Source organism: Aphelocoma coerulescens, chromosome 4 (assembly GCF_041296385.1).
Source record: "Aphelocoma coerulescens isolate FSJ_1873_10779 chromosome 4, UR_Acoe_1.0, whole genome shotgun sequence".
NCBI lineage: Eukaryota > Metazoa > Chordata > Aves > Passeriformes > Corvidae > Aphelocoma > Aphelocoma coerulescens.
In genome coordinates this window covers 30,208,472-30,230,425 of record NC_091017.1, presented here as the reverse complement: position 1 = coordinate 30,230,425, position 21,954 = coordinate 30,208,472, and the positions used below count along the sequence as shown (strand labels likewise).

General features: G+C 41.1%; 1 protein-coding gene across 1 annotated transcript in view; it reads left to right on the top strand.

Annotated features, from left to right (window-relative positions):
* The first annotated feature begins 420 nt into the window (after window positions 1-420).
* COL25A1 (collagen type XXV alpha 1 chain) overlaps window positions 421-21,954 on the top strand; it is a 309,918-nt gene continuing 288,384 nt past the window's right edge. Inside the window, exons 1-2 of the mRNA XM_069012103.1 lie at window positions 421-910; window positions 1,476-1,545. Of these exons, the coding sequence (XP_068868204.1) occupies window positions 518-910; window positions 1,476-1,545 (463 nt within the window). The 5' untranslated portion in view covers window positions 421-517. The remainder of the gene's footprint in view (window positions 911-1,475; window positions 1,546-21,954) is intronic.

Sequence of the window (21,954 nt, the reverse complement as noted above, 5' to 3'; positions counted from 1 at the left end):
GCCTGCGGGCTTCCCCGCCTGGCGCGGCGCGGCTGCTGGGCGCCGGCAGGCAGGTGGAGCGGGAGCAACAAGTCCTCCGGCGGCGGCGGCGGGGAGGGGAGCGGGAGGCGGAGGGGGGGCGCTTCCCGCCCCGCGCCTGAAAACCTCTCTGACAAGTGGCAAAGCGCTCGCAGAGCACGCTGCTCCCTCCGACGGGCGGCTGGAAGCCGCGGGGGCTCGTCTCGCACCCAGCCCCGCTGCCGACTTGTGGCTCGTCGCCCCCGCCCTCCGCCGCCGCCCCTGCCGCGGGGTGGGTCGCGACCCGCTGCCGGGCGGTGCGCGGTGCGGTGCGGTGCGGTGCGGGCTGCGGAGCGCGCCGCCGCTTCGCCTTCAAAGTGTGTGAGCCGGCTGCGGGCTTTGCTTCTACTTACCGCATTTTTTTCTTCTTTTAAATCATTATTTTGCCATTTTGTTATTTATTTTCTCCTACTTCGTTGTTATTATTTTTGTTATCGTTGTTTGTAAACTAATTGCCTCCATGGGGGGCGGAGGAAAGGAAATCAAAGCTGCCGCAGCTGAAGGGTGTGCGAGCACGCTGGGGAAGAGCCGAGGAGCCGCAGGACAGGATGGCAGCGGGAAGCCCGGCGGCAGCGGGAAGCCCAGCCCCGGGAAGCCCGGCTGCGGCGGGGACCGCTGCCCGTGGCGGGCCGGGCCGGTCGGCTCCGCGCTGGCCGCGCTCCTCTCGGCGCTGGCCGCGGCCTCCTGCGTCTACCTGGGGGTGCGGACCAGCGACCTCCAGGCCAGGGTCGCGGCCATCGAAGGCGCCCGAGGGGGCTTCTCTACCGCCGCCCCGCTCCCGCCGCTGCCCGGCTTTTCCTTGGAGCAACTGAACGCGATGATGCAGGAGAAAGTGGAGCGACTTCTCGCCCAGGTGTGCGGGGCGGGGTGGCCGCTGTCGTGCGGTGTGCGTGTGGCGGGCATGGGGGGTGCGAGGGGCGAGGGGCGGCCGCAGCCATGAAGGGGGGCGGCCGGGGCGAGCTGCTCGGGGGGATGGAGAGGGAAGCGGGGAAAGTGAGCCCGCATCCCCGGGGACCGGCGGGGCCGGGGGAGGAGCGGGCCGAGGGCGCCCCGGGCTGCTGGAGCGGGCGGGATAGGGGGTGGCGGGGGACCCTGCGTCTGCCGCCCCTGAGGCGCTTTTCTCATCCGTAACTTGCCGCCGTGCCTGCGCTTCTCGACCGCGCGTGTCGAGAAGGCAGAAAGACGGGCGTCACTTGCGGCGGCGGTGGGAGAGACCCAGAGGTGTCGGGCTTGGCTCTGTTGATGTGGGGGTGGTGAGGTCAGCGAGACACCTTAGGCCGAGTCCAAGCAAAGAAGCCACCGCTGGTTGCGCAGCTTCTGGCATAGCGGTAAATTCCAGTTTGCGGCCGCGGTCGGGAGCGCTGCCTGTGGCGGAGCGAGCTCGCCGAGTGGCCTCATGTTGCTTCTCTCGCCCCCAGAAATCCTACGAGCACTTGGCAAAAATACGAGTAGCGAGAGAAGCGGCTCCAGAGTGCAACTGTCCACCAGGTAACAGACACAGCTTGGAAATCTCCTCTCGGAGGCTTGTAACTCCGGGGTGTTTAGTATCCCATGCTTTTGAAATACACCTGAGTCAGATCCAGGGGATGCCTCTTCAATCAGCAGCTGTTCCTTAGGTGGAAAAATTGTTACGCCCAGACTAATTTGTTTTCACTGTAGCACTATATTGGAATTAATGCTAATAAACCCCCCCAATTAGGCTGGATGTTGCCAAACAATAACACTTAGGAAGAAGTTAATGGTTTACTCTAGCAGATGAAATATGTTCTGTTTTACATGGGGTAGAACTGAATCAAGGCACTGTGTGTTTAACTTGGGAAGTAGAGCAAAAGTCCCTGGCAAAAATATTGAACAATTTATAACATGGATTGAAATAGGTGGAGGGTCTATTGCAAGTTAGCAGTAATATATACATGAGTTTTTTTCAGTCTTGTTTTTCTGTAGTCTTGGTGGAAAGCAGATTCTCTAGGAAGGAATTGCAGGGTTTTTTTACTGAAGGTTTGACACTGTCAATTTGTGCAACCAGGGATATTGCTTGACTTTGGAAATGGGCCCTTCTACTACTGCAGTCAATTGTTTGCACATTCACGCTGCAGTGTTGTCAGTTTCTGTGCTCCTTTTTGATAGTCTGATAACTGTCAATGTTGTTTTAGCTTCAGAAGCTTCCTCTAATGTATAGCCAAGTTCATTTAGCACCTTGGAAATTAAGAAAATAATGCCAGTGTTTTACAGGGGCATGTAGGAATTCCAGCATCCTCTGTGATGAGGCACACTAGATACAGAGGATGCTTTACATATCCTCTCACTCTGTATGAAGACCCATCTCCTTGACAGGTGGAATATTGACTGTCAACAGGACTTAAGATGAATATGCTTGCCAGCAGGATGTGTGATAGTACTCATGTATAAGGAAGGAGCTCTCCTAGTTTAGGATTTAATTCCAGCCAAACTCATCAGTCTGAAGGGACTTCCAAAACTCAGTGTTAAAGCTGCCTACAGTGGTTGGTATACTATTTTGATGATACAGCTGAGAACAGAGTATTTACTGGCTGGTGTAGGAGTTGCCATGGCTATCGTGAGAAGGACAATATATCTGACTAGGACTGTTCTAAAAGAGTGCGTAGAGTTACTCAACTCCCAGCTAGTTTTGGTAAGGAAAATTGGTTTCCTGTTGTACATATATATATGCATAAATGTATATATATATATATATTTTTTTTTTTTTTTTAAGGCTAACATAAGCAAACGGATATTATTTTTTCTGTTGCTTAACTGCAATAAATTACAAGATGCAAGTTTATGCACAGAAATGAGAGTTACTCATCATGTTGTTTGCAGAGATGCATTCTGTGAGCCTGAAATGATGTTGAATTTGATGCTAAGCTCTTCCCCTTTTCCTTCTTCCTTGTTTACATCCATCTGTTATGATTATGTTACTGTTTCCTTACTAAAGGTCAATATCTACTTTTTCATGGTTGGTATTATGTGCTGCTTTACTTCTTCACTGCCACTAGAGCTCCACATTATACCAATTTTTATCTGACCTTTTTTTTAAGTATGTTTTATCAAATAGATAATGAGCAACAGAATACTTCTCACTTGCATTGTAAAAATCCTTGCTATGTGAAAATCAAAGTGATTTGGGAAACATTTTCGAGGGAGCAAGTTTTGTAAGACCATCCACTTGCATGGATCATTACAAAGTAAAAAAAAAAGTTGTAAAGAGGAGGGATTAGAAATCTGATACGGGGCTTTTCACCTCTTGGTAGCTGTTTCAGTTTGGAAGCAAGTTTTGTAGTGACTGAAAGATGTTGCCATGTGGTAGCCTCATTTTGCGGGTGATGTTCTCATGCTGGTTGCCAGTGGACAGGTGTCTACCTCAAAATGGCATTGTTCTTGGGAGCCTTGTCTGAGAGAGCAGGGGCTGAGTGGCACTGCCACCTGAGGACAGTGCCCTCCTAACTGCAGGCATTAGGCAGAGCCCGAGGAGGCAGAGCAAATAAATTGTTGTTTATTCCTTTGGTTCCCTCTGTTAGAATTCCATTTTGACTGCACAGGATGGGCTTTTGTTTTAATCCTTAACGCTGCTATTACAAGTAGTTATGTTCAAAAAGGTATTTGGTTTAATAGGAAAAGTATCATGGTCCCATCAGTGGTTTTTCTGTTGCCTGCTATTTGCAAAGCCAAAGAGAAAATTGCCTCTTTCCCACATGGTTCCCTTTTGTTTCTGTATTCTGCTCAACTTACGCATTTCTTTCCTGTGTTTCTGTAATAATAAAATACATGTCTGTTAGAGATGACTTTGGAAGGCCTTCATGGTACAGAGGTGATTTTTGAAATCTCTCTATGCTGTGAGAAAAGGTCACTACTGAATGGCCACCAGGACAGTTTCCAGCATCCTTCTCTTTAAAGAGAAATAAAGATTATATGAAAAGTAGGTTACATTGTTCCCCTACCACAAGAAGAGAAGGAAATTCAGTCTGCAGGCAGGAAGGTGAGAATGTGGCCTCTGGTTCAGGATTAAAGTTGTGCAACTGGCGTAGATGTCATTAGTTTGAGTTTTTCATCCCCTTTTGGCTCTCCATGGTAGGAACCTGCATGTTCAAAGGGAAGTGGGTTTGAATGGCTCAGATACCTATGGAAGCCAGCTTCACAAGCTCATAGCTTGTAGTGCAGTCCACGTGTCCTCCTTTTAATTCAGCAGTAGCCTTGAATTCTATCTAGAGTGAAGAGTGATCACGTTTCTCTTGAAAAACTTTGTTTTCACTAAATGTGATTTTTCTTATTCTTCTGTTTTCTTATGAAAGAAGAGTGATGTGAGGTGATGTTAGAGTTTTGGTTTTAACTCTGTGCGACTAAAACCAGATACCAAAGATTTTGTAAATATTTTAAAAATTACAATAGCAGGCATTCTTTCTCCTCTTAAAGCAGAGTAATAAAGTTTGAAAAGTAAATTTGTGCTGACATTCCTCTTAAATTACCTCAGCTCTAATAAGAGTGCCAGTATAAATCTCGTGCTTTTAACTGGTGCAGCAGTCACTGCTGGTAGTTGGCCCTTCTGCACATAGGACTGGGGGGCACAAATTGAGCGGCTAAAATAATTTTGGGCTTAATAAATTAATTTTCATTTGCCAGATGCCTTTTTTTATTTTAAGTTAATGTTTTTCTACTTTAAAAGATGGAGATGTGTAGGTACTTATTTCATACTTCTAAATCTTCCTCTAAGTGGCTGTGGGAGCATAATCAGCTCTTATGAGGAACAGTCAAGCACCATGCTGGGTACCTCTTACTAAGTGCCAAGAAATACACAGTTGTGGAAAGAGTAACACATATAGAAAGCACAGGGATACTCCCAATTCAACAGAATTTAAAGGAGTTTCTTTTTTGTAGATCCTTTCAGATTTTCCTCTTCCCAAAATCATTCACATGAGAATGTACCTGTAGACTTCAACAAAAATGAACATAATTTTACATGTTTTAGGGATCTGATCCTTTATATGTTGTGAGGGTCAAGTTCTGACACTTGCAGTCATGTGCCGTGATGTCTCATCGTGTAAGTGGTCCACAGAGCCTGCTTTTGGAGTCAGATAATGTTGGCAGGAGTAGGAATCAAATCTAGAAGTACAAGAAGTTCAAGCCTTCTCAGCAGGAAGGCTGGCAGGTGATTATGTACAGTTCTATAGGTCCCTTTTGACTAGGGACCAGTTTTAGGAAGCAATTGCCTTTATTTTTTTCCTTCTTCTCTTTTGAGGAAGACCTTTATAGTGAATTTATTCCTTAAAGGAACACAATTCTTTAATTCTGCATTGACAAAGCATAAGTTACATAAGAGATGTCTTTTAGCTCTAGCTATACAGCACACTGTGTATGTATTTTCACTATGACTTGCATGTGAAGTTGTGGGGTCTGTAGGTTTTGAGATTTGTTTTGGAGTTTTTTTTCCTCCCCAGTACATTAGCTGAACTTCAGTGTTGGATACCTATCAAAGTTTACTGCAAATTTGGTTTTTTCTTCAGTGCCACAGGTAATGTTTCTTTCTTTGTTCTTTCTCTTGTATTTTTCCCATCAGTAAATGTACATTTTTCTTCCTCTTGTGACTCCAGTGTCTTCATAGACTCTTTCCCTTTCTGTAGCTTCAAGCCCTTTCCAGGCAGAGACACTCTCATCGTTCTTTCTTAGCCAGCTATTTTGTGCTGGTTTTGTAATCATGTCATCTTGATTCTCTGTTCTGGTCCTAGAGAGCTTTATGGTTTGGCATTTGAAGTTCCTCCTATTTCACTATGTAATTTGCTGCCATCAGGTTCATTTCAGTGTAGTTGTGTGCATATAAACCTGTTAATTCAGGATGAAATGCCATAAGAGATTTTTTTTTTTTTTTGAGGGAATACAGAATACCAGTTGGTCTTATTCTTGGTTGGTTACAGTAGTTCTAGTGCAAAAGCTCTGTTCTACAGCTACAGTTCTTCAGTGAGATGATAAGTCTGCTGCATGTGTTTTGATAGCAGCATGGATGGCAAAAAATCAGTGCATTTTCTCAGAATCCCAGTGCTGTTTTTGTTGTCTTAAGCATCTAATGTTTGTTTTGACATGCAATGGAAGTACAATTTAGGTGCTTTTTCTTATTTCCACATGTTCCATAAGGACTGTTCCCTGGAGCATCTCAATTAGTGAGGCTGAAAGAATGGAGGAGAAAGCAATTTTTGGGATTAAAAGAATCATTAAATAGGTATCAGCAGGGTATTACTCTTTAATTTTTTTTTTTTTATTATGCTTACAGTGAAACAGTCCTGGAAAGACTGAAGAGGTAAAGAAAGAAAAGAGGAGCTGACTTATGTGTTTACCAGTAGCGAGACCTAAGAGAAAATGCAGATAGATATAAAAAGTATCCAAAGTGATTTTTTTCCTGTTACTGAAAATTTCAGTGTGCTATCTGAACCTAGCTCCCAGCACTACTTATTTCTGCTGTGTCTATATCATCTATTTGCTGAATGCAGTGCTCAGCTCTAATTTTGTAATTTTTCTGACAGGTCTCTGAGTCCCCCTTTCATACCTGCAGTGGTTTGATATTTTCCATTTCGGTTCCTAGATCAAGATGTTTATTGATGTGCAGTAGCATGCAACCTTCTGGGTAGTCTGTCTTCTTTGGATGACTGCTTAAAGATACTGTTTCCTCCCCACAAACAGCTAAATATATATTTTATTGGCTAAGTGGTGACCTTTTAATTCCCTTTCCTCTGGGCAAGGAAGTAGGGTGTGCAGCATGATGAATGAAACATAATGTGGCTTAGAAGAGAACTGATTGACGGGCAGACTGCACCAGATTTCTCTCTTTTGTATTATTGATCTCAGCAGTGCTGTAGCAAAGGTTGATTTGACTGCAAAAGTGTTATTAACAAAAGGTTTTTCTATGACTTGAGTTGAATAAATTCAAACTTGTGCAGTTACGTCAAACAAGGCATGTTAGAAGGAAGGCTTAATTATCTGCATTAACTGTTCTGATAATATGAGATTAATATTATATATGTTCTTATGTTCTTAAACTTCCTTGTGTGTGGCACTGGTCCATCTCAAACTGCTCGAGTGTCAAAGCACTTCAAGTACTGTGAGTGTTGCAGTGGGAGAAGTGGCTGTTAAGCTCACTTCTGGAATAATGCTTGTAGTGTCTGTGATTGGGTTTTGGTTTTTCTTTTTCTTGTTGACTTTCTTAAATTGTGAAATATATGCATCTGTTTCCTTGAAAGGTCTCTAAAGCTCATATAACTGAGTTCTATTTAGCTGTAATTACCCCCTGTCCCTTTCCTTAAAGGTTAGTGGGTTCTTGGAAATGTATTGCCAGAACAGCACTGATAAACAGAACTCATCATCTTTCTCACTCCCTTCTAAATTTACTGGCTGCAGCTTACCTGGCTATTTTGTCTCTGCTTAGCACAGTAAAAATCAGCTAAATCTGAAAACAGCATGACTGACAGAAGCTGTTTTTTAGGGCCTTTTAGGTTACGAGATAGACTCATATAATTAATATGTTCAAGTTACCAGCCCTGTGAAACCATCCATCACACTTTAATGCACACAGACCTTGAGTTGCTAACTACAGCCTTTTCAGGAAGGCTGATCTACACAGAGCCCCTTTCCCCTTCATTGTTTCAGCTGATTTCTCAAGTGAGCCACAAAAAATGGAATCTGTCTGCTTACTTAAAGCTACAAATGAGAAGTAAGAAGGCATAATACAGGCAGAGAGAAACACTTTTCACTCAGTACTACTAAAGCTGCAGCTTGCAGTTAGAAGATACATACACCAGTGAACATGATGCTGGAGACTTGTTGTTTGGAAACTTGTGGACTGTCATGTTTTTACAGGTTAGACTTACAGTAGAACAGGGCCTGTTTAAATTCGTCTGCTTGGGACTTTTAATGAGATTAAGTTAAGCAGAACCAGCTGTTTGTGAGAGCTTAATCAAAATAAATGTCAGGGTAAATTTTCAGAACAGAGTGTCTAACCTAAAAGTGCAAGGTTTGTCTATACCTTTCATGTAAATACAGCTTTTTTTTGCCTCTGTAGACTTGAGCAACTTCAGAAGTGCTGGTCAGGTTGATACTCCAGGAGATAATCTGATGCATGCTGCTGGCCTGTGAAGCAAATGTATCTAGGCCATCATTGTCAAGTGTTTCCTTCCACGTGGTTCCCAACTCAAGTGTGTAGTCATTCATAGCTCAACAAGTTGTTTGATCTGCCGTAATTTTGTGATTATGTACTGCAGCCTCATGTAAATAGTCTCCTTAGCTAAAAATAAGTGCTGCTCTGTAAATAGGTGAACACATAGTGGAAGAAATAGCTAGTGCAGACATGCCTAAGATAAAATTATCTACTATTGAAATATTTCCATAGATTACCTAGTTTTTAGCAGGCAGACTACAACTTCCTTATTTGTGAAGCAAACCACTTGTTCCATCTGTCATGTTGATGAAGAAAACCTGATCGTTGTGCTCTCCTTAAAGCAGCTATCAAAATATGTTAGAAGACAGTCTTGTCTTTGATGCACGCTATAAAACTTACCCTGTGTGCTCCTCTCCTATTCTGTCCTTTTTTTTGCAGGGTTGGAATTGTACTAAAATTGTTTCTTGTTTATATGTGCAGATGTATGTTTATAGAAGGAGACATTTACATTTAGTTGTGAGTTTTGCATGCCTCTTTGTAGAGAACTGTTTCTTCTTGTGCTTGGGAAGCTTTGAAACAGATGATGATGATGCATTTTAAGATTTTTGAAAAATTATAAAGTTTCTACACAGCTATCTACATTTTTTTGCTAGATAGAAATATGTGTTCTTATAATTACCAAAGATAGGAAGACAGCCATTTGCAGGGCAAAGAAACAATAAATGGAATGAAGAAAGAGGGTAATAACAGAGGTGATAAAACTGGGATATTACTTTTTATTTTAGAATCTTCTGGAAAATTAATACAATGATTTCAGTGACTTCTGCTTAGACATGCTCAACCAGTTTAAGCAATAATATTTTACCCTGCACTGTCCTTAAAATTGGTCGGGCAGTTGACAAATATGAAGAAAGTATAGATTTTATTTCATAAAGTCATAGATGGAGATCTATTAAAATCAGTGCCTTTAGTTCAGTTTCGGTTAGTTAGGCATTAGAATTATCTTAGTTTGGTTATGCATGAATATAATCTTGTAATTATTGTATTGGGCAAGTATATTAGAAGACTTTCTGAATGATTTGTGTATTTTTTTTAGGTGCTTAGGAATTTAAATTTGGTGTTTTGGGAATATGACTTGCAAATTTTTTTTCATAGATGTTTACCTTTGCTGATGTATTTTGACTGGGATTACAGTGGAGAGTAGATCACAGATTAACAGATTCTTGGGGAGGCTGAAAAGGAGACTGTACATGGAATAATGATGGACTCTTAATGAGTCTCTCTAAAAAGCTTCCCCTCTCCTTATGTGGCTCTTCTACAAGCTCAGCTGAAGAAGTATTGAGGAGAAGGGTGTCAAATGATCTTTTTTTTTGATCCTCTTTTTAATGCAGTACCCAGGACCGTATACCAGTATGTGTGTATATATATATATATAAGTATGATGTTTTTGGTAGTCTGTCACACTGCCCTATCTTGGACACACAGCAGGCTGCCTGCCAAGTCATGGTGCCCTAATGTACACCACAGCTCACCTTAGCAAGGAAAACCTACATAAAGCCAGGTGGCTGATCCACTGCTTTCCTCTGACTGAAGTAACGGGCTTGTGCCAGGTACTGCTTCAGTCTCTTGGTATCTGGGATGTGCTTCTTCTCATCAGCAAAGATTTGTGGGAGCAAAGCATTTTTGTCATCTCCTTTTCTTTGTTTTTTTGTTTGTTTGTTTTGTTCTTAAAAGAGAAGTTCATGGACTTGGCACTTTCTACCCTTTAAAATAGTTCTAGTACTTGTAGGAGTAAGGGGCTGTAAAGTAAAAGCTGTAAATATAATGGAAGAAAGACTGTAGAGAATAAGACCTAAAACTGTAGTGTTAAGATCTTTGCTATTCTACCATTTGCAGTTTATGCCTTCTTAAGAACACCTCACTACATTTATTTACCTCCCATTTGAGTATTTTCAATATTCCTTCTCTGAATGTAAAAGCACAGGAAAAAAATCCTACCTCAAGTATATGTTAAAGGTCTAGCTTATGAAAGACCTATGAAGCTTATGAAAGCTTCTTCGGTAAGCATGGTCTCTTTTTCAGCACACTGTGCTTAAGATTATGCTGGAAAACTGCTGTTTAAAAGATGTTTTCTAAAACTAGGCATGGGGAGGAGTGGGGCCGGTGTTTGGGGAACACAGAGGAAATTTCGAAAACAGGAAATTGTATTGAAAATTGGAGGCCAAAATATCTTATCAGAGGCGTGGCTGCCATGGCAGTGGTGACAGACTGTGTATCTGAAAGCAGAACAGCATCCTGTAACTTGAAGGACACTAGATAAACTCTCTAAAAAGATATTTATGGTTAAGGTCATAGCTGGCTACAAAGGTCTTGCTTCTGCTGGTAGTACTAGTTGTGTTGCTAGGAAATGATGTGAGGTTTCTTATGTATCAGTGCCTCAGCAGGATGATAGTCAGGTCCTCACAGAGGACTGTGGTGCTGAAAGTCAAAGTGTATACGTCTTAAGTTGAGGAGGTATTTCCTTTAGCTGGAAACTCTAATAATCTCTTAAGAATATGAGAACCAGCTGCTTGAAGGCGCTTCTCTTGCTCCCCACCTGTGCCCTTAGTCTCTGAGTAAGCTCCTGTTCAGATTCCCTTGATCTTAGAGGAAGCCTTGATACCTGAGCACAGGGGTATGGCCACAGGGGATTAAAAGGATAAACTCCATAGCCTGTGTATTAATATTTTCTTCTCCAGTCACAGAGCTTACATCCAGATGATGCCCAATGGCATTGCTATGACAAATACTGTTCAGTGGTGGCCAGAGAGTCTCTGTACTGTCAGCTCTTCTGGTGTTCTTATCAAACGCTCCCTCAATATTTTTGGTGCCACTGCTGTTCTTCTGGTAGCTGCTAGTTGAAGGAGACATATGTTGAGAGCTATCACTTCAGCTTGACATAGAGGTGATTAATGTATTATTTATTTCATACCCTTCACCTTTCAGACAGGATAGCCTTCTCAGTAAAAATACTTCCTGGCTCCTAATTTGGGCATTGTACCAGGAAATGTGCTCTGTGCACACAGACTCAAGTGTAGGCCAAAGTGGGGTCATTGTTTAGGTGGTCCTTATGGTAGTGGTGAGCTTGAACTCAGCTTTTATTTGTTCTCTGTCCTGGTGGATGCTTGATAGTTGTTTGTGTCAGCTAATAATACGCAGCTCAGGTAGTGGCTTTGGTTGGCACTTACAAATGCAGTGTTATCGCAGAAATGGATCGTGATGTTTGCTGTAGCTATTTGTGTGTGTTTATGAAGACATCTCTGCTCAGGGAGGATCATCTTGAATATGTTTTCCAAGCGGTTCCTGTGAGTAGGAACACTGAATACTGATGAATCAGAGAGGCTGAAAACCACAGTGGTATGGCATCAGTTTCAAATGAATCAGTGCTTAGACAGCCATTGTCAATACTTAGAGTTGGTGTCTTTGTAATGATGACAGCCATGTTTGTAGAAGGCTATAAAGGTTTCTCTGTGTGAAGTGTTTTTCCAGTGCAACAAGCATGTAAGTGCGCTATATTTCTTTAGTGTAGGGAGACTAATCTTAAGAGAGGTTAGTATTTAAGTCTGACAGTTGTGGATTTCACTTTAGGACAGCTTTGCATAATTCCTTAGTTTGAGTTCCAGGCTGAGCCATGTCCTTATGTGTGGTAGAAGGACTTTTTTTTTTTTTTTTAATCACATTCAATTAAGAGGCTGCACATAAGCCATTACGGTGGCCAGTTAAAAAGAAGTGTGAGCCTTGAAAACTGAACCACCAACGTTAAGAGAGAAATAGAGCAAGACTGAAATCCTCACTTTTTTTCTCTCTTAAAATTGGTTTGCTGCTACAAGGTGGTATTTTGATGTATTTCAAACAATTACAGTCTACTTTAGAATAATAAGAAATCTATTTGTTTTCAATGTGTTCTATAACAACTGGAACACACTGGAAACACTCTGGAAAGAAGCTCTCTCACCGTGAGTTTAATGGGGTGCACCTTAGAGGAAATATTGCGCTTAATGAATTGGAGCAGGGACAACTAAGTAACAGTTCTGTATTGCAACTATATTCCTGTACAGGACTGTAAGGGTGGGATAGAATGTCTTCATGTTTGAGAGTTCTTGCATCTGTAAAATATAATGGATGTAAATACATTAACCAAAGAGTGCAAAGGACCAAGTATTCATAATTTTGAATAAAGTTACTGTTTAGGGGATCAGAAGTTTGTCACCCAATACATTCCTTGCCTCTGCTTTCTAATTTTAGTAATCAGCTCTCTGGTCCATTTTGATCCATCCTACAGGACATAATCAGGTGGTGTCATCATGTGAACATAGTTGTAAAAACATAAACTTTTGATTATACAAACTTTCTGGGAACTTCAAAAAAGTATGCTTTTGTTTTAAAAACAACCCATCCCTGAAGATTCTTTTTACTTGAACAGGTGGACAGTGTCAGCTCAAATCACGTGTAGATAGAAGTAGCCACTTCTGCTACACAATTTCTGGTATCCAAACAGTATTTTACTTTTATCTGGAGGTTGGTGAAAAGAGGCTTTTAACTAAAACTCTGACTGACAGCAGTCAGACCTGATATGGGCATGTACATTACTTCAGGCACATTAATAATCCCAAAGATTTTAACTGAAATCAGTAGTTACTATGGAATCTTAGAGCAAAGTGTTGTTTGGCCTTAGTGTTGTTTTTTTTCATATATATTTTTTTGCCTTTGGATCCTTGTGAATGCCTGTTTATGTATGCAGCTGCTACCATGTACTTTAGCTTTGATATGTAGTTCTCTTCCATGATACAAATGCTATTTTTCATTCATTTGCCATTCAGTTTATTGTTTAGTCTTTTCAGTCTCTGAGCAAGAACATTATGTCTGTATCTTTTTCTAGGAATACTGAACTAGTTTTGTAATACTGTAAGAGTTCTGGCTGCACTTGGGACAATCTGAACAGTAAAAATTATTTAACTTACATGTATCTTCATGGAGAAATTGCGTCTTCTCACATCTTAATTCACAGATCAAAGACCAATGCGTATTGTTCTGAGGATTGTTCGTTGTTTAAAAGTGATTAGATAAAGCTATTAAAATTGTACAGAAGCATTCAGAACATCGGTTCTGAGGGTTAGAAAAGAAAGATCCCTATATACAGCTGGACCTTCATTTTAGTTTCCTTACCAACATAACTGAAGTCTGCATATGCATGTGTGTTTCCACTCAGATAGATTTTCAAACTTGGACAATAGGTGATCCCTCTGTTCACATCAGTCTGTTCTTTTAACTCAGTGAACTAGGTCTCCCATTCTCCCCTTTGCTGATGCTATGCTTGAAAAGTCATTATTTGCTTAACACGAATGTTCCCTTTCTTTAAGCTGAACAATCTAAGTGACCTGGTAAATCTTGCCCTTGAGACCTTTCACTGTGCTGGTCAGTGTCCTCAGGACACTGAAATAGTCTGATGTCCTTCTGTTGAGGTGCCCCAAACAGTCCCAGAGGTGAGGCCACAGCAGGGCAGCTGTCTCCTTCAGTTGGCTGGTGATGCTGTGCCTGATGCACCCCAGGTTACTCTTGGCCCTTCGGGCTGCCAGGCCTCGCTGCTGACTTGTATTGTAATTGCCATCAGCTCAGACTCTGATCTCTTTCTGCAGGGCTGCTCTCCAGCCTCTCCCCCAATTTGCATGGATAACCAGCACTACCCTGTCCCAGATGAAGGATCTGGCACTTGCTCTTGTTGAATTTCAGACAGTTGGTGATTGCACAGCTCTCTGGTCTATCTAGACCTCTCTGTAAGGCCTCTATCATCCATGGAGTCCACATCTCATCCTAAATTAGTATCATCAACAAACTTAATGTACTTTTGATTCCTGCATCCAGATAATTTGTAAAAATATCAAAGAGCACTGGCCTTGAAATTAACCCCTGGGGAACCTTGCTGGTGACTGGCCACTGACTGATGTGACCCCATTTACTAAACTCCTTGAGTCCGATTCGTCAGCCGTTTGCTCAAGCAGTGTATTATGGGCTTGTCTATCTGTATGATTCATACTTTGTTCAGAAGAACATTGTGAGAGAGGCTATCAAAATCTTTACTAAAATCCCATCCCTCCCTCCCCCCATCTAGTGGCTTCCCTTGGTCAATTAGTGGGTAACCTTGTCATAAAAGAAGATCAAGTTGTTTTATCAGGACTTTCCCCTCCTAAACTTGGGCTGTCTCTGACCAGTGACTGAGTTGTGTCTTGTGTGTTTTTTCAGTAACTCCCAGAATGAACTTCTCCATAATTTTATCAGGCACTGAAATGAGACGGACTGGCCTGTCATTACCAGGGTCTTCCTTACAACCATTCTTGAACACTGAAACAACATATGCCATCTTCCAGTCAATTGGGACCTCTCCAGACTCCTAAGACTGTTGGAAAATACTGGGGACAAGTTCCACAATGACATCAGCCAGCTCTTTGAGCACCCTGGGGGGATTCCTATCAGGTACCATAGATTTACAAGCATCCAGCTGAAGCAGCAAGTATCAGACAAGTTCAGAGTTGGCTGGGAGTTTACCGACCACTCTGTTAAGATTTTTCAGCATGGGGCTCTGGGGTCCCAGGGGCCATCATCAGTATTGAAGACAGAGGAGAAGGTGGCATTATACATCTCCACTTTGCCTGTGCCCCTATTTGTGAGGTGACTGACCTCATCAAGTAACGGACCAATGCTGTCTCTGATCCTACTTTTGCTGTAAATATATTTTAAAAATGTCCTTTTTGTCTTTCACAGTGCTTGCCAGTGTGAACTCTAATCAAGCTTAGGCTGCAACAGTTTTCTCCCTTGAGTGGTGAACAGCATTTCTGTAGCCCTCCTATGTTGCCTGTACCTGGTTCCAGTGTCCGTAGACTTTCCTTCTGGGAAAGATCCATGCTCAGCCAAGCTGTTGAAGTTATCTTCAGTGCGCTTTGGTAGTAGCAGAGCAGAGAATGCCTCAGTCTGTGTTGTTAAAGAAACATCCATATTTGGAAGAAAATCCAGTTGTCAAAGACTGAGATAAGCGAGGAGGAACCCGCTGTGGTAGTGAGGTCCCTGGTTTGTTTATAGAGATAATGAAGAATTAAGGACCGACACAGTCCTAAGAGAAGAAATAGTGAAAAAATCTTCTAATGTTTTCCCATACAGCTTTTCTCTGCAGCATCTGGGGGAAGTTAGCTTAGGGTAGATTTTGATGTTCTAGAGGTTATCTCAGTGCTTACTGCTCACTCAGTCTAAGCAGTGGATGACAGCAGGATATGTTGAAGTGTAATCTGCTGAAAGGGCTCCTCAAAACTTAGCAAATGCAAGTCCTGTCAAAAAGGAATAAAAAGGGACACATCTGTGGGGTGTCACATCTGAAGCGCGTCTAAGATGTGTACTCATCTAAGATGTCCAGATTCTGTGGCTTAAGGGATGGATCATCTGGGGACTTAAACAGTGGCAGAGGGTGGTTAAGTGTCCCTCATTTTATTGGGGTGTCTCCTAGATGGTGCATGTAGTCAGGTACTCATGGCACATCCTCAGCTTCTGGAGAGTGGTGAGCGGGGAGAGTGCATAGCCTGGATGTTGTCCTGACAGAGGGTGCTAACATGCTGTGTGGTGCTGACAAGGGATTTACAGGAAGGTGAAGGCTAGTGGGATCTAGCAGTAAAGTATTCTCTTCCAATTCTGCATCGCTCTCTTCTGCTCTGGCAGTAGGACTACACAGGCAGAAGCATTAAGATAGTGCATGTGCTGCCTTCCTCTGTGTGGAAAGCAGTGTTCCTTGAAACCCATGGGAACTATCACGCTCTGTTATCTCTACTGAAACGTGTTAGATTGTCAAGACCAATGGTCTGTGGTAGAAGTTAATGCTGAGGTTCTAAAGGCACAAAGATGGACTTGAATAGTTTCAAAAGCCATTATCACCCCTCCTTGCTTGATCATGTTGCTGTGAGTGCCTTCTCTCTCTCTCTCATTTCCTGCCTTGTGTAGAGCAGGAAGGGCAACAGCTAGGGTCTGAACTCTGATTCCTCCTCTGGACTGGTATTTTGCTAGAAGAAAACTTTAATTATACTCCCAGTTTCTTCTTTCCCAGACATGTTGATATGTTTGGATTAGTAACCTGGTGACCACATTGACATGAGTCATTTTCCTAAAAACACTGCAAAATAAAACCACTGATGTGCTGACCAGCAGCGGGCAGTTCCTCTTAATTTGCATGCATTAAATATGCTTCATCTTCTGTGTTTGTCTTATAAAGTGTGTGACTTGACAGAAAAAGAGTGGTGGGTATGATACTATTATGTTGCTATTAATCATACTTTGAGATGAACTGTAATTGTTTGACTTAGTTACTAATAATAGCACTTGGATAGGGACTAATGCCGCCAAATTTTTTTCTGACCCTTTCATAAAATTCCTGCAGATTCTAAGGAACACTGTCTTTCAAATGAAGACAGCTATCTCCTCAAACAGGCATCACCAGCAACATGGTTTAAAGGCCACTGAAGGCAGTCAAAAAGAGGGAATGCTTGGGCATCTGAAAAAGATGGCACAGAGGGATACTCACACCTCTGTATTGCACTGTGTTCAGACACACTCATCTTTTTGTTAGTCTGTGATCTGTCAGCTCAGTCTAAATCCTGTGGAACTGCAGAGTAGAAGCGGCTCAAGCAGGACTTTGGTGACACAGAGCCATCACCTTGAAGTCTGCAAGGAGTCTGTAGTGACCTGTGAGGAGAGGTTCATGGAGCCCCTTTTCATGGATGATGAACAGCTGGTTTTCTCCAGCTGTTGAGATTGTACGGGTTATACAATAGGAGCAGTTCTTGTGTCCACACCGAGTGAGGTTGCAGGGCTGCTTCATGATGGGATCATACGCTTCCCACAGGCACAGCAAGCGGGCATTTACTCGTTTCTGCTTAATTTTCAGCTGCTTTGTTGAGAGCTGCTTTTGTGAAGTGAAATAGTGTTCTTAATAAAACAGCAATTTCATGAAGAATGACACTGTATAAGTATATACCTTCTAAATAACAGGCCCCCATTTTCTTTCTGAAATGCAGTCACAAGGAAGGCTAGAACCAGTAGTTCCAAATCCTAGATGTTTGTGTTTTGGTAAAATGCAATTATTATTTTTTAAATTGTGCTGTGAAATTATTGAACTGAATAAAACGACTTTTTTTCCACAGAGAAAGTTAATTACATGCTCTTTGATTAGCAAAGAAGGACATAAATTAATTTTCCTAGGCTTGGCTGCAAAATGCAATTACTGTTGGACTGACCAGCAGCAGGCAGCTCATATTTATTTGCATTGATTATATATGCTGCATTTTACCTTTCACTTACTTTTCAGTTGTATACAAAACACGATCTTACGACATTGGTCATTTCAGAGTCTAAAAATGCTTCTTGGTTTAACTGCGGGGAGAAATAATTGATTACTTATTCTCCTGTCAGTTGAGAGCAGTTTCAAAACAATAAGATGGAAGTCAGTAGTATTTTATGCCTATGAGACATCCCAGGTAGTATGAATTTTTTCTTTAGCACAAATGGAGCATCTGTTATTGGGGTCAGTGGCAATATTTTTTACTAATAACACATTAATATCACTTCTATTTGCCCATTCACTATGTGCATCAGGAGTAAGAGTAAATATAGATCTTACTGGTTTGCTTGGTTTTCAACAGCTGAACACATTTAATGGAAACAGTGATTAAAACATTTTTCCCAAGAGATGAAGTGTAGGAACAAAGTGTACTTCGACGTGTTTATAGATAAATTATCTTTCTAATCTATTCTCATATTTAGTGAATTTTTCAGTGATTACTGTTGAAAAACTTGGAATTTGGGTAAGGATATATGATTGTATATTATAGATAAACCAATTGTTTTTCTTAAAAGATATCACTGAACAGACAGTCAGTGGAAATATTCTAAACAGAAGAAGAACTAGGAAAATTCTTATACCTTTGGAAGTTACAGAACTCATAAATCTTGAAAAATCTTAAAACCTTATTTGCCAAGAAGGGTGATTGAAAACCACAGAAAATTTGTCTGTGAGCAGCTACCTCACAGACATGAAACTTTAAGAAAAGCCCAAACAAACCAAAACCAAAAAAGCCCCATTTTTACTAGAAAGCTTTTCATTAAAATTTTGATAAATGGCTGAGTGAAACAGGAGATTGGCTATAGGCACAAAAGCATCCCCCAGTGCTGTACAGCATTCCTAGATGCTTTTGGTCTTACAGGATATTGAGGGAGTGGAGGCACAGAGTGCTCAGAGTTTTATTACTGTTTTCTTCTAGCCTTTTTACAGAAGTCATTGACCTTCTTAGCCAAGTGTGTCCTCTTAAGTTGCAAGGAAAAGTAGTTCCTTGCAGCTAACTTTGTGAAATTTTACTTATTTCCATTAATACGGAATCAGAAGTGATTTTCTCTGGAGACTTGATCTCTTATTACTTGATTTGGTAGAAATATTTTAATTTTACTTGAATGAGAACTCGATAAAGTTTCAGTACTTCATATGAAGTAATTTACAGGGTTCTTGGAATATACTGCAGTTGAAAAATATTGGCCTTTATTTATTGGTGTCTTTTGCTTTTTGTTGTTGGGCTAATGAATCCAGTGTTAAGGCATTGGGGATTTAATGGTTGGTGATGGAGTACTACCCATACGGAAATATTTTATTTTCAAGGGTTACAAATCTGCCTCGCACAGTGTAAAGATCTGGGTTGTTACTGGGATGGATTTCCAGTAAATTGCACTTACTCTAAACCCCTTATACTACTACTACATTTAACAGCTTGAAATAGCTCAGTGCCTTGTTCTTCCTGATAGACCTGTGGTACTAAACTTGTTAGACTGACCTTTATTTTGAATTAGAAAATGTATTTGCTTCAGCCAGTGTAGTTAAGATACATGGAAAAAATGTGACTTTGAGAAAGTGAATTCTTTGTCTTCCATACATGCATTTTGTTTGCAGGTGAGAGGGCTTTTTTCTCTCTACTCGGCAGCATTGCAACTCAAGCTAAAAAGCGAAAAACAAGGCTGTATTCAATGTAGTTCCCTTCTCCCTGCCTCCTACCAGGAATCACTTTCAGTAATAACACCTTAGTGGTAGTTCTTCTGATGAACCAGGAGGCAGAACAAGCCATTTGCACTTTTGCTGTTTATTTGGTTTCTAGGGAGATTCTTCTTTGCATGTAGAGATGGCTGTTGAGATGTAAGGATGTGTAGGCAGGAAAGAAAGCCTTGGTTAATAAAGTGAGACATTTCTAAGTTACTTTCTTGTTTTCCATTAAAATAATGATTGGACTGCAATTTCTAGGATGAAGGTGCAAGTTCCCCAAAGAGATGTATATTGCTGTTGGCTGGATGTGTTAATAGGGTAGGTATTACATATATATGAGGTGTTAGGTGTTTAGCTACTTATTTGCCTGTGCAGCCATGCAAATGTATTGGCACACTCCTGTCCATGCATATATGCTTAAAGCCCTTTTTTTGGGGGGGGGATCAAGAATTTAGATTAGCACTTAAATCTCCAGTTGTCACACACAAATTTCTGGGGTTTGTAGTCAATCCCAAGCTAAGTGTAAGTTAAGTGTTGTGCTGTTCTGAGAAATGACAAACAGCATGCATGTATATCAAAACAGGCTATCTGTGTGAAATGGTTCCTTCTCTCAGTAATGTATAATTTGCAGACTTTTGTTCCCTTCTGGGAAGCATTGAAATGCAAACATGGCTCAAATGAGGAGAGACCAAGCACAGCTACCACAGCCATCAAAAGAAAGCCTCTAGATAGAAAAGGAACTTCTGGAGTGGTTTAGATTAGAATGGACACAAGGGAGGGGAGGAGTAAGTTCTCTTTTTTTTTCTTTTAGTTTCTTTTTAAGTCTTTGAAACCTAAGTGTTGTGATTATTTCTTGTTCTCTCTGCTGAAGGCAATTCCAGTGTAAACACTGGAACTGATTTTATTTGATGGCTATAGCATCTCTGTCAACAAGATGTCTTCAAGAAAGACTTGTAAATATCTGTCAGGAGTGGTATCAATAACTTTTGCTCTTACTTTATGGTAACAGTCCAGTTGATCTTTGGAAATTGCTTCCAGTGTTGCTTCTCAGTTCTTCAGATCTTAAACACCCTGTAAGTTAATATGGTTTCATTGTTTGTGGTAGATAACATTGCTTCATCCGTTTTCTCATAGATACTACTTTTTAGAACCCCAGGATTTATTCACTACCACCTTTACACTTGAATTCAGTTTAAAAGATAGGCTGCCTGTAGATAGATGTAGATGATACCAGAAATGTGTATTTTTCCCTCCCACATTCAGAAAGGAGAAAGAAAACTCAAAAGCTGGGGCCAAGTACTGCTTGTCTGTAAGAGAAAGGTTCCAAGGAGGCAGGAGATTGGCAGCACTCTCATTTCCAGTTCTCTCTTTTGTATAGAATGGTAGTATTGAAACATTTCAGTCAGATGATTTTATTTCAAGAAATTCACAGCTTTTAAAGTTGAAGGGTAATTTTCTAAATCACCGAGATAAAACTTAAAAAATAAACACTGCTGCTAACTCAATTTGGGGGAGAAGGGAGTGCTTTTTGGACATATATTTGTTTTAGTAGCATAGAAATAAAAGTTTTATAGACCTGCTTGCCAGTGTTGAGTTTCTTTCTATTTGGCCTGTATGTGGGTTTTTTGGGTAAGAATTTTTACTTCAGTTTCAGTGCGGCTGTGTGTTTCTTCAGTGATATTTTTACATGCAAGTCAAGTTAAGTATAGCTCTAGTAAGTACTTAGTTGGTAGACTGTCAAGTTAGAAAAGCAAACATGCCACAGGAGATACGACAGCAAGTTAATTTTCATAGTGTTTTTCTCTACTGTGCTGTTGCTGACTCAATATGCTATGGTGGTGTTTAGAGCAACTGTATAAAGTTGTTGAGATTTTTTTTTTTTTTTTGGCAAGGTGCATGTTGAAATTGTGGTAACTGATACAGCAGATGTAGTTCTGCTTCTAAAATAACCAGTAAAATACATTAATAAGAGTTAGGATAGACTATACCTCTCTAAATCCTCAGTACTTCTGAAAATATTAGGAAATGTGTTAGAGGAACACCTGGGCAAGCCATCCTTTTTACAAATATATAGAACTTGGAATGGGTCTGCTTCCTGTGGTCCTTTAGTCCTCTTTCCACACAAACCTTTACCTGTGTTGTTCTTCACAAATTAATTTACTTGAGTGTGAAATTTCCTGTAAGATTTAACAGAATCTGAGTCTTATGTGTTTTTCCTCATTTCTCCCCATGTCTTCCTTACACCTTTAAAAAGTTGGCATGGCTATTTAACTGCCAGAGTGGTGGATGAATGCTCCTTAGGTTCAGGAAAACTGGGGCCTCACAGCAAGGGGAGCCTCTATTTAGTTTGAGTCACAGTTTGATCAAGCTTGGTGCTTTCAGTGCTTTTTAAGAAAAAAAGCTTGCAGTCAAAAACATGGTACTGTTGGCATCGTTTCTGTATATATGAGGTGGCAGCAGTGATTAAACAAACACAACTTTAAAGCCTGGCTGAGCTCTGAAAACCGACTTGTAAATTAATGCCCTCACTGACTGTTTGCTCCGTATGTGTACGCAGACATGAAGTATAATAGACAGAAGAGACAAAAACACGATTATTCCTAGTGCTGTCAGCAGCAGAGTAAATTGGCTACTATTTCCCCCCAAG